At 34.9% G+C, this 13,451-nt stretch overlaps 1 protein-coding gene across 3 annotated transcripts in view; it reads left to right on the top strand.

The window, feature by feature from the left end:
* SYT16 (synaptotagmin 16) overlaps positions 1–13,451 on the top strand; it is a 351,561-nt gene that overhangs the window by 202,866 nt on the left and 135,244 nt on the right. The window contains exon 3 of one of the 3 annotated variants that reach the window (XM_055131350.1): positions 8,417–9,085. The exons of the other annotated variants lie outside the window; for them this stretch is intronic. Within the exon in view, the coding sequence (XP_054987325.1) occupies positions 8,563–9,085 (523 nt within the window). The 5' untranslated portion in view covers positions 8,417–8,562. The remainder of the gene's footprint in view (positions 1–8,416; positions 9,086–13,451) is intronic. 3 annotated transcript variants of the gene reach the window in all.

The raw sequence follows: 13,451 nt of genomic DNA, 5'->3' as shown, positions 1-13,451 counted from the left end.
CAAAGGATTTTTATTCATTTAAGTTGTCATAAAGCACCATACACTGTAAAGTGTTTGGCAGGTGATACTATGATAGTATCACTTTTGTTTTTTTTTTTTCTGCTTTTTGAGTCACGCCTGGCAATACTCAGGGGTTACTCATTGCTCTGTACTCAGGAATTATTCCTAGCATTGCTCTGGGAATCATGTTGGATACTGAGAATTGAATCTGGGTCGGCCACATGCAAGGCAAATGCCCTACACTGTACCATCACTCCAGCCTCGTATCCCATTTAACATATTTTTTACTGTTTAAAATGTTATAAATTTTAAAAATCTTATGAGTGTTTGCTATAGTCTAGACTCTTTTCTAGGTGCTCTCAGTACATTGTATAATCTAACTTATATAAGTGAATGACAAGGCAGGGCATAGTGCTGCTATTTTACGGATAAGGGTGTTTATGTATACCAAGGTAACATGATTTATCCATGGCAAAACTCAGGGAAGATCTAATGCTGAGCTTTGTTTGTGTAATCCCTAAGTCTTTGCTATTTCTGTTCTCCACTTTCTTTTCTTTTTTCAGTATTTACTGATGAGAGTGTATTTTGGTTGTAGGATCATTTTACATTTTGTTTTATATTAATTGCCTCCCTAAAGGCCAGTAATAGAGGGTCTATTGGATTGTTCAGACTCTAGCAGTGGTACTATGACTGAATTGTATCCATATTGTTGCTCTAAAGTCCTGAGTAGTTCATTTGATATTTAAGATTTCAGCATTTAAAACACATTTCAGATAAATGCTTCAAAATTTTTTTCACTTCAATAGCACATATTCCTACCCACGTAACAAATTTTCTTTAACAGAAAACACCTGTTAGGCTTGTTTGAATTGTGTTAAAGATGTGTTGCAGCTCATATTTATAGTTCTTAATTTGACTTCATGCATTATTCATCTTTCTGAGTTTTCTTGTCCACAATAGGTAATGCAAAACGTTTTTCTCTGAAAGACATAATTGTCAAAGAATTAAAGTCTTAGGGGCTGGAGAGGTAATATAAGAGTTAAAGTTCTTACCTTGCACAGGGCAAACCTTGCTTCAATCCCTGAAACCAAGTATTCTATGTAATCTCTAAACACCATCAGGAGTAATTCCTGAGCACAAAAGCAAGCCCTAAGTATGGAAACTAGGTGTGGACCTCAAGGAAACTAAAAAAGAATTATAGCCTTTATTTACTAAATGACCATTCTTGAATGTCAGTGACAAATAATCCACATCTGGGGTTAAAACTAAACCAAAGAAGTTAACTGAACATTGTAAGAAGCTTTTTAAAATACTCAGTATTCTTGAATTTTACTTAGGACAGAGTAAGAAGGTAAGATTTCTCTAAGGTAATTTTGGCCTTAAGATAGTGATAAATGCAAGACTCACAAAAAAAGGGAGAGAGAAAACTCTAATAAACCAAATTAGAAATGAAAAGGGGGACATTACAACAGAAATTACAGAAATTCAAAGGATCCTCAGAGATTACTTTGAGAATCTTTATGCCATGAAACATGAAAACCTCAAGGAAATGGATAAATTCCTAGACTCCTATAGCCTTCCAAGGCTGAACCAAAAAGACCTGGAATACCTCAACAGACGTATCACCATCAAAGAAATTGAAATGGTAATAAAAAGTCTCCCCAAGCACAAAAGTCCTGGTCCAGATGGATTTACTAGTGAATTCTTCCAAATCTTTAAAGAGGACTTACTCCCAATCCTCTTTAAGCTTTTCCAGGAAATTGAAGTATCAAAAACACTTCCAAACAGTTTCTATGAAGCAAATATCACCCTGATACCAAAAACAGACATAGACACCACAAAGAAAGAGAATTACAGACTGATATCCCTGATGAATTCAGACGCAAAGATCCTCAACAAAATATTAGCAAATAGAATCCAACAACTCATCAAAAAGATCATACACCATGACCAAATAGGATTCATCCCAGGGATGCAAGGATGGTTTAACATTCGCAAGTCAATGCACATAGTTAATCATATTAATAAAAGAAATAATAAAAACCATATGATCATATCAATAGATGCATAGAAAGCGTTTGACAAGATTCAGCACCCGTTTATGATGAAAACTCTCAGCAGAATGGGCATTGAAGGAACATTCCTCAATATAGTCAAAGCCATCTACCAAAGCCCATGGCAAGTATTATTTTCAATGGGGAAAAAATGAAAGGCTGCCCTCTAACATTGGGCACAAGGCAAGGTTGCCCACTTTCGCCACTCCTATTCAATATAGTACTGGAAGCCCTGGCCATAGCAGTTAGACAAGAAAAAGATATCAAGGGCATACAGATAGGAAAGGAAGAGATCAAGTTATCACTATTCGCAGATGATATGATAATATACTTTGAAAACCCTAAAGACTCTACAGATAAGTTGATATAGTAAAGTGGCAGGCTACAAAATCAACACCCAAAGGTCCATGGCTTTCTTGTATACAAATAACGAAAGAGAAGAAAGAGACATTAAAAAAAATCCCGTTCACAATAGTACCTCAGAAAATCAAGTACCTTGGAATCAGCTTAACCAAAGAGGTGAAGGACTTATACAAGGAAAATTACAAAACACTACTTCAAGAAATAAAGGAGGACACTAGGGAATGGAGACACATCCCCTGCACATAGATAGGGAGAATTAACATTATCAAAATGGCAATACTGTCCAAAGCACTATACAAATTTAATGCAGTACCTATCAGAATACCCATGACATTTTCCAAAGAAATAGATAAAACACTCCTAAAATTTATATGGAACAGCAAAGGGACACAGGGAACATTGGTTGTGGAGAATGGGCACTGGTGGAGGGATGGGTACTCATACATTTTTTGATTGAAATGTAATCATTAAAATTTATATGTCTGTACTGCATTTCACGATGATTCACTAAAATAAAAAAATTTAAAAAAATAAAATAAAAAAAATTAAATAAAGTGATATGGTGCTCAAAAAAAATTTATATGGAACAATAAACCTTCACTAATAGCTAAAGCAATCCTTGGAAAAAAAGAGATGGGTGGCGTCACTTTCCCCAAATTCAAATTCTACTACAAAGCAGTAGTAATTAAAACAGCATGGTATTGGGATAAAAACAGACTCACAGACCAATGGAACAGAGTTGAATATCCTGTCACAGACCCCCAAATATATGGTCACTTAATATTTGACAAAGAAGATGAAGTCATGAAATTTGTTTATAAATGGATAAACATGGAGAGTATCATGCTAAGTGAAATGAGTCAGAAAGAGAGGGACAGACATAGAGGGACTGCACTCATTTGTGGAGTGTAAAATAACATCACATGAGGCTGACACCCAAGGACAGTAGATACAAGGGCCACGGGGATTGCTCCATAGTTGGAAGACTGCTTCATGGGCGGAGGGGAGAAGGCAGACGGAATAGAGAAGGGATCACTAAGAAAATGATGGCTGGAGGAACCAGTTGGGATGGGAGATGCATGCCGAAAGTAGATAATGGACCAAACATGATGACCTCTCAGTGTCTGTGTTGCAAGCTATAATGCCCAAAAGTACAGACAGAGTATGGGGAATATTGTCTGCCTTAAAGGCAGGGGGAGGGTGGGAAAAGGGGTATATACCCAGGATATTGGTGGTGGGGAATGTGCAATGGTGGAGGGATGGGTGTTTGATGATTGTGAGATTGTAACCCAAACCTGAAAGCTTGTAACTATCTCACGGTGATTCAATAAAATTTAAAAATTTTTAAAAATGTTAAATGTTATCACACATTAAATAGATGAAGTTGTACAAGCTGTTGGGATTTGATTACTTAGGGATCATATTATTGGAAAATAATATAATCAATTGTATTTTTTCCTCTCAGAATGCATTTCTTCAGGAGCTCACAATTCTTTTAAAATCATCCAAGCATATAGGTCCCACTAAAGCTTTTACCAAAACAAATTTTTTTAAAGTACAGCAAATTGATGAACAATGGGGTTACAGTGCTAATCTTGGTGGTTTCTGTTAATGAAATTGACAATTACTGAGCCCACAAAGATACCTTTATGACAGTACCTAGCACTTTTGGTTGTAAAATGCCTTAGTAAAGAGTAAAAGATCTTCATTGGTGCTTACTAAGTAATGTTTTAGATTCTAAATAAAGATATTTTGTGTTTTGTGTATTTTTGACTAATATAACAGGCCACTATAGGTTGATATCTGGGCACTTTTATCTCAGTGTGAGAGCATCAGGAAATTATTATTAAAAAAATAACAAACAGAACCAAGTCCTAAAGAGTCAACTTATTGCTAACTATACTTAACCACAGTGATATAATGAATTTTTTGGCCTACAGTGGCATATTCTTGAGTCTTAAAGATGGCATGAACTATTAGATGTCATCTACTGAGTAAATTCTATTTGATAGATGAAGAAAAATGAATCAGTGACACATAACTTTTCATTGGTAGCTTCCATTCATCCATTCATTCATTGGTTCGTTTAATGATCATATACAGAGTTCCTAACCTGTGTGGGTATAAAGTATAAGCCCAACCTGTAGAGTTATAAAGTATAAACACTGTCCTAATACACATGGTCTCATGGTTCATTACTCGAGGAAGACTGGTAAATACCACATCTAGTGAAACCATATGTCATAACAGCACATTCAAAGCACTCCAAGGCACCCTTGATTACAGGTGGAGTTTACATATTAAATAATAGATGTTTCATTGTGATAACTATTTCCCAAGAATATTTGAAAGGACAAGGCATCATGAATAGAGCAAACAAAGAATCATGAAAGAGCACAGTCACTTTGGGAAATACTATGAGTATGAATGTGCATAGCATTTTATAGTGGAAATCACTGAGGGATGGTTGAGTCCTCATTGTGTGAGGGTCAGCCTTAAGGGAACAGCCTACATGTCATTGAACATTCATCACCAGAACAGAAGAAAGATCTCTGCATGTTGTAAAGATGATGAAATAGATCTTAGCTTGTTGATAAATAGCTACTCATCTTAGTCCCTTTTCCCTTGTCCTGTTATATCCTTCCCTATCTTCTCACATTCTGTGAGGCAGAAATTAAGACTTGGCTCCTCATGGAGGCCTTCAGGTTCCCTCCAGCACTAAGATCAGCTAGACAGGTAATGATGTTTTGGGGGAACATCCTTCTTTCTTTTGTTTCCCTAGTAAAGAATGTGTGCTTTATCTTAACAGGAGAGCTTGCAAGTTAAAATGACTCCAGGGATAGACAGGCTACATAGATCTGAGTGTGGTAAGTAGAATAAGCAACAGAGGTGAGGTGAGGACTTTAGTGAGTTAAAGGCATTAAAGGTAATTAAAAAAAAACATGTTAAAACACATAAATGGTTTTGATTGGTTGTTTGTCTGTACCCACATTCTATTATATAAAAATAGGGAACCATAGTTGGTTTTGTTTACTTTAACTGTATTGGGGTGATATAAAATTTATTTTTAAGAAAAAAATCAATAAGGTTGATAAATTATAGAAGACAGAGAAAAACATCAAGATCATTGGCTATTACTTATTTTAAGATGAGACAAGAAAATACTGACTTAAATGCAAAGATTTTGGGGTGCATGTGAAAATGGTTTTCTCTTTACAATAAAACAATAGGAAGAATTGTTGGTTCATTGAAAAAACAAAGTCCTTTAAAAAAGTTCAAATACCAAAAAATAGTGGTACATATAAAGCTATGATTTTTAAGAGAATTTGAGGTCTGTGATGCCTGAGCTGATTAAGTTAAGCAAATTATTTGTGGAGAAACAAACAAAAAATTGTGGGTGGTGAAATGGGGTGAAACAAATGCTAATAGAACTTCTTAATGTTCACAAGCAAGGGATTTGAATGGTAGTAGTAAGACCTCAATAATTTATGACTTGCTCACATACTACTAGAGAATGGGGTTAAACTAGAAAATAAAACAGAAAATTCCTATTTCTGTCAGACTTCTGCTCAGGGAGAGGAAAGAGACCATAGACTTGTTAGGCAGATCTGGTGAACAAACCTAGAGGAAGGGCTAGAGACTTAGAATAACTATGGATGCAGTATCTGGGAAAATTAGCGGAGTTGATTGTACAGAACATTGAGTCTTTTTATGGACCCACAAGTAGCAGTGCTTGGAATGAAAGGAGGGAATATTAAAGAGAGAAATTTATGTGTACTAGAATGTTACAGTTGAGATTGTTGAACCCTCATTGTGGAGGGATGTGCTAGGTTTTGATCAGTTGAATTAAGATTTTTCGAGACATTCAAGAGGGTCTTATTGGTGGGTGTCAGAATTACTTGAGAGGGATGTTGAACTTGATAAATAAATCAAGTCCAAAGCTTATTTCTTTCTTCAGCTTGGACCTCTATGCTTATTAACTCACAGGGATTCTGACATGGTAAAGTGAGAAGTACTGGCTCAATTTCAGCTTCTTGAATTATGAATCACTGCCCCATATGATGGTGTTTAACTTTAAACATTTTTTTAAAAAATAAATTTATAATTTATTATAAGTAAATGTTTGATTTGTATACCTATTTTATAAACCTCTATCTACTGGGATTACCTTAAATCTTGAGCTAAAAGTGGCTGTGATTAGAAAGAATTTAAGAAGCCCTGGTTTAGGTTCCAGAGATATGAGCCTGGAGAGAGATTGAGGTAATGACTGGAGATGTATATTTTGGAGTTAAAGTGTTAATTGAAACTTATGGTTGAATTCCTCACCCCAGGGTGGCTATAAAGGGGAAGAAGAAACCATGGTACAATGATCGGTTGCATTTATGTAGTTGTTGGGAAGATAAGGAAGAACCTGAAAGAAAGACTCATGAATTATTCAGTGTAAGGGGAAAGAGCCCCACACTCAGTTTCCCTTCAACTGAAATGTGTGCTCCAGGGGGACAGGGATGTCAGCATTACTTTATACCTGGCATTGTGCTCGGTCTTTCAGAGGCACTTAATCAATATTTGTTTGTTGAATGAATCAATGAGTGCATAAATGGTTATACAAAAAGATAGAGAGAAATTTTAAGGAAAATGTCAGCAATCATGTCATAGTAGCCTGATGCAGGAATGAAATTTAAAGGATATTTGTAGATTTAGTCAGAAGGAAGTTATTCTGTAAGACACATGGTATATTTAAGTGTAAACAGTAAATCTGTGGGGGTTTTTTTGTCATGTAAATCATTGATCTTGAGCTATTGATGAGCATTAGAAAGGCATTAATATATCACATGATGTTCATATTTGCATAAACATACATGTTACTGCGTGTACATGTTTGTTGCATACATGTATATGCGGTAAAGTATAGATATTTAGTTCCAGTTTTCATCATACTCTATTGCTTTGATGATATCCCATAGCTGCCTCCTTCAGGCTGCAAATGTAGTAGAAAGAAGATTCTCTCAGGAATTTCAAAGGTTACAGAAGGCTGTTTTGGGAGGTTAGTACATACAATGGCAGCAGGGGACTAGACATATGTTTCTACTTAGTTGCATAATCCACAGGCCTCCTTCTCCCAAGAATAAAATATAATTTTGTCATTAAAGATAGTATAGGGCTGGGGCTGGAGAGATAGCACAGCGGGTAGGGCATTTGCTTTGCACGTGGCTGACCCAGGTTCGATTCCCAGCATCCCATATAGTCCCTCGAGCACTGCCACGAGTAATTCCTGAGTGAAGGAGCCACTGTGCATCACTGGGTGTGGCCCAAGAAGAAAAAAAAAGATAGTATAGGGCTAAGGCACTTATCTTGAACACAGCTGATCCAGGTTTGATCCCTGGCACCACATATGGTCACTTGAGCACCGCCATGAATAATCCCTGAGCACAGAGCCAGGAGTAAACCCTGAGCACTGCTGGATGTGGCCCATAGCCTCCCCAAAAGAATATGATATAATTTCTAGAAATTTCATGAAAAGGTAAAATTTTATTTTAAGATTCCTTAAAAGATTTTAAATTCCAGACACACATTTATTTTAAAAGAATATATTGTTATGTCACCAAGTAGTGATGTTTATCAGCATGCTGTTTGGGATCTGAAAATTCAAAGATTAAGCATCCAAGCTTTCATGTATTTTGAAATGTCATGTCCAATAGCCTCTTAATGAAGATGCGTTTATTCTTTTCACACTGTTAAACATGGTCTATGGGGGAATATACTTATCCCATCCCACGTGAATGGAGCCCAATACTGCTAGTGGAAGTTTTGCACAAGTCTGCAGAGGCAAGAGGCACTAAAATAAATGACATTTAGTCTTTCATTGTCATTTTTATGTAGCTTCTTTAAGATTTCAATATTTTTTTTCCAAATGATGTTTGGCATTGGCTGTAGGTATCTGGTGATGGGTTTGAGGTTGTAACTTCAACAGGTATAAGTATCTCTTTCCTCTGTTTCAGCTGAGAAGTTTTGAGAGTGACATATTCAGAGCCATTAAGAGACCTCCAATTTAATTTCTCATCATGCTTATTCTGTAGTTGATATTAAGTCCAGAGTACTGAAGGAATGGAACAAGTGGACTAGTAGAGACTTGAGATAGCTGGCCATGGTATTGGCCATGGCGTCTCATGATGCTCAGAACTTCTTCCAACCTCTCACTTCCTGGATATCTCGGGCTTATGAAGCTCTCCAGCAAGCAGGTGATACATTATCTGCTTCGCTGCTTAACTTAAACAAACAAGACTCTAAATTGAGTGATGAGCTAGACCAGAACCTAGATGATATTAAGATTCAGGAAACTTACTTTGAAGATGAAGAACATGGCAATGCTTGGAGTCAAGAGGATGCAGATTCCTTGTTTGTTGAAGTGGATCATTTCTCCTGTTATAATAGTGATTTGCAGGACTCTATCCGAAGTTCAAGGCCCCGACTTAGCCAACATGCAAAGGACTCATGTTCTATAATGTCCCAGTGGCACAATCAAACCCTTGATGATCAAATGCCACTACATGTGCTTTCTTCTATTGCTGAGGAAGAACATCATCTTGAAAAGCAAAGGAGTGGCCTTCAAGACAGCTTTGACTGCCAGCTTTCTGGTACTTTAAAACATGTTAATGGAAAAAAGCAAGGTAAGCTAGCCAGTGATCATTTCTCTGGGTCCTTCCCAAACGACATTTATACTCTTTTATTTTGACTTGTTTTGGTTATCATAATGATTTTTTTCTCTTTTATACCTTTTCACATACTGGCTTCTTATTGAGAGACTCAAATCCTTAGAAACATTTTTAGTATATGAAATTTTGGAAGACTCATGTTGGTGAGCTCCATATTCTAAAGCAATAGTTCTGAGCAAGGGAAATGGTGAAAATGTCTGTAAATTCTGTTTGAGAAGCCCCTTGTACATATGGCATGCTTAAAAATATCTTTTAAAATGTTCTCTTTTTTCACTAGGTTAAAAATCTCTAGATGTTTCTATATTATTCAGTGTGAAATCCTGTGCAAAAAGCCATACTTGTTGCAAAATTTAGTTGATAACGCTCCAAGAACATTTCTCACAGTGTTTTACTGAGATGTGATGTGAGATGACAGTAGATAGGAAATCTTTGAAATAAGAATAGCTTGCTTTTCTTTTAGCCTTGAATGGAAAGGACATATTTAAAACAAACTACCTATTAAGCTTTATCCCATCAGAACAGAGCATACAATGGGCCTTCACTGTAAGAATAATGAATATGGTATGACCCTGGAACTCATTCTATGAACATAGCTGTGGTGAGTCCTACCACAGATTTCTCATGTTCTAAACCTGAATCAGAACACTGGACCTAATAGAGGGACAGAGGTAAATGATATGCAAAGTTTTACATACATAATTTGTAGCTAATTGTATACGTAGAGTACACAAATTCTTTCATCTTTTCTGTGATATAAAAGTGAAGTCATTAATTTTCTTTTTATTTGAAGGAAGTTTACTTCTAAAATATTAGTCCATTTTTATTTTTTTTTTAGAAAATAATAAGGTTTATTGGAAAGTAAATGAGAAAGTAAAAGTAATTCCCCACTTGGAGAGGGACTTAATATAGGACTAGAATATAGACTACCCCATTTTTTATGACTTCTTTTTATTTTTGAAAGCTATTTTTGACTTTATTATTTTAAGAGAAATTCTTTGTCCAGATAGATAAATTACTGGTAAATGAGTAAACATCATTTCACATATTTTATATGCTTCCTTGATAGTTTTACTAGATTAAGGTAACATTGAAATGCTGGAATTAAGTAGATAAGACAGATCAATACTCTTTCTAAATCTGATAAATAACAGAATTATAAATAACAGATTTATAAATTTATAAATAAATGTTCAAGTCTTAAAATTATATGAATAATTCTAAAAATATTTGGGGTACCAGTAGTATTTGTTTTATTTGACTTAAAATTTTAATTTCTATTTTAGAAAATTCCCGCTGAAGTTGAAATATATTTCAAAATATTGAATCACAGTAACATAGATGGTTGCAAGGTTGTTCAGGGTCGGGTTTCAGCCATCCAGTGTTCCAACATCTGTCCCTTCACATGTGTATAGTTTTCTATCACCAATATCTCCCGTTTCCCTCCCACCCACCTCCCTCTCATTTTGGACATTTTGGTATATTTAAAATTGTTAGCTAGAGCTTGTCTTAACAAATGTTAGGTACTTGATTTTGTTATTTTTGTTATTGTAATACTATAATAAAAAGTAAATCATTGTGTTCATTTGTTCATTAAGGGGATATTTGTTCACTATATAGTAGTCTCCTAGAATTAAGGAACTATGTCAAGGATTGATTTGTATATCTTTAACATTCAGTATAATACTAAATACATAATATAGCATGTAATAGTACTGGAATAGCAACAAAGTAAACTAACAACTCTAAAAGATAGATATTACTATTGTCCTCACTTCACAATTGAGAAAATTGATGCTTACAAAATTTGAGAATATTCCCAAGATGCACATTTAGAAAGAAAACTCAGTCTGATTTTAGAGGTTACATAAATATTTTTCTTAAGTGTATAAATTACAAACTGCAAAATTCATCCTTCTTGGCATATAGTTTTGAGAGTTTGAGAAGCCTACAGTATTCTAACCACTTCCATAATCAATTATAAAACAGTCCCATTACCTCAAGAAAACATGTTTCTTTGTAAACACTTTCCACTACTTTAACTCCTGTCAAGTTGCTAATACATTTTTTGTTTCTATCATTTTGGTTTTTTTTCACATTGATGTGTATTTAAAGTTAGGCAGGTTTTTTTTTTTAACTGTTTGAGTCTCTTTTCTTTCATAGTGAAATGATTTCAGCTCATTTGCGATTCATCTATGTTGTGTGTTTTAGTAGCTTGTTCCTTTTAATTATTAAATAGTCTTTTGTTCCACAAATGTATGATGTGTTGGTCCATTTATCATATGAAGGATATTTGGACTGCTTTTAGTTTTAAGATTTTACAAGTATTTGTAGAATGTATGTTTTGTGTGTATATATATATATATATTTCCATTTTATTTATATAAATAGTACTATACTTGCTGAGCCATGTGAAAAATATAGCTTAAATCTTGTTTATATATTTTTTAGTTTGGAGACCACACCTGGCAGTGCTTGGGGCTTACTACTGGCTTTGCACTTAGAGAGAGTGGTGGACCAGATCAGGTGCTGGGATAGAACTAGATCAGCGATAGGCAAGTCGAGTGCCCTACCTGCTGTACAATCTCTCTACCCTTCAACTTTGTTTTTATTTATTTAATTTATTCAGGCCTCCCATTTTGTATGTTTAAAATGTTCCACTGATTTTCAAAGTGCATTTAAAATTCAAGTTTATTACAGTAATACAAATATTATTATTTTCTACTTGCAGTTCTGCTGCACCATGCCAACTACCAAAATGACAAGATCTTTCCACATTAACCCAAGGTCCTTACAACCTTTCCTCACCCATCTGTCATTTTACATTCTCCAAAGTAATGAAAGGGACAACTTAAATATTTTACTTAAAAATGTCATTTGTAATTTTCAGAGTTTGTAAAGCCATTCTCATAGGTGTAGTGATTGTAGCTCATGCGGGGAGAGAACTCGCAATTATTCTCTTGCATTTTTCCATGTCTTGTGAGTAAAACTCAAGTACTTTTTTTTTGGTTTATGTTTTTTGGGGCCACACCCAGTGATGTTCAGGGGTTACTCTGGCCTCTGTGCTCAGAAATTATTCCTGGTGGTACTTAGAGGACCAATGGTATGTCAGAGATGAAACCTGGGTCGGCCGTGTGCAAGGCAAGTGTTCTACCCTCTATACTATCTTTCTAGCTCCAAACCTCTAGTTATTTTTGTTTGAATAATCTTTTGTTTGAAAATAATTTTTTCATATGACAGAGTCTTGGAAGATATAAACTCTTCTTTAAGTCAGAGATATTTGCTTACATTCCAGTCTAATCAAGAACATGTTGATCTTCAGGACAAAATTTAGGATGCTTTGCTGGTAAATGATATTTTCCAAAAGATTGTCTAAGATGGTGTGCCCTGACTGTGACATAAGCCCATTGCATGTGCAATATCTATCTGGGGCTACTTTTGTATCTACCCTCTGCCCACTACCACTCAGTGGTTATTGGATAGTGGGGCTCTGATATGATTACAAAATTAATGTTTCTTACTGTGCTTACTCCAAGCACAGTGGAGTAATAAAATATCCTTTCTCTGATCCAGTAGTTCAACGTTTTCTGCCAATATCCATAAAACTATAGAATAATTTGTTAATGAGCAAGTGGGTCAAATTTCAATTTTTAACATCTTGTTTGGGATTTAATTTGCATTTCCCTAATAACTCATTACATAGATCATATTTTTATGCATTGTCCCTTGCCACAAAGAGCTTCTCAAGTAAAGTCTTCAAATACCATGCTTATTCTATTATTTTATTTTAGAGATTTGATGTTTTGTTTATATTCTTATAAGTCAATATTCCCCTCCCAATTTTGTGACTTTTATTTTTCATTCCCTTAGCAATGTCCCTCAAAGGACAGAGATTTTTATTAAATGAAACTGACCAATTTTTTTCTTCATGGATTATATTTTTGATATTGTATACAAAAAATCTAGAGTTTTCCCCCTGTGATTTATTCTAGAAATTTCAGGATTGCAGCACTTGCATTTGGGCTGTGGTCCATTTTGAAATATTTTTTAAAATATGCTGCTAGGAATAATGGACTTCCCATTTGCATATATAAATGGATTTTCCAGCAACCTCCACATAACTTTTTAATTATTTGTACACCATTTGTTGAAATGACTATCTTCTACATGCTACATTTTGGCATCTTTGTCATAAATTTATTTTCTGGATGCATGGGTCTATTTGTTGACTCTTTTCCTCATTAATCTATGTTTATGTTGTGCCAAACATAACATTGTCTTGCTTACCACAGTTTTTTAATATTTTGGAATCAAGTAAGATGAG

Source organism: Sorex araneus, chromosome 3 (assembly GCF_027595985.1).
Source record: "Sorex araneus isolate mSorAra2 chromosome 3, mSorAra2.pri, whole genome shotgun sequence".
Classification (NCBI taxonomy): domain Eukaryota; kingdom Metazoa; phylum Chordata; class Mammalia; order Eulipotyphla; family Soricidae; genus Sorex; species Sorex araneus.
Note: the sequence above shows the minus strand (reverse complement) of the source record. Positions and strands in the feature narration are given on the sequence as shown.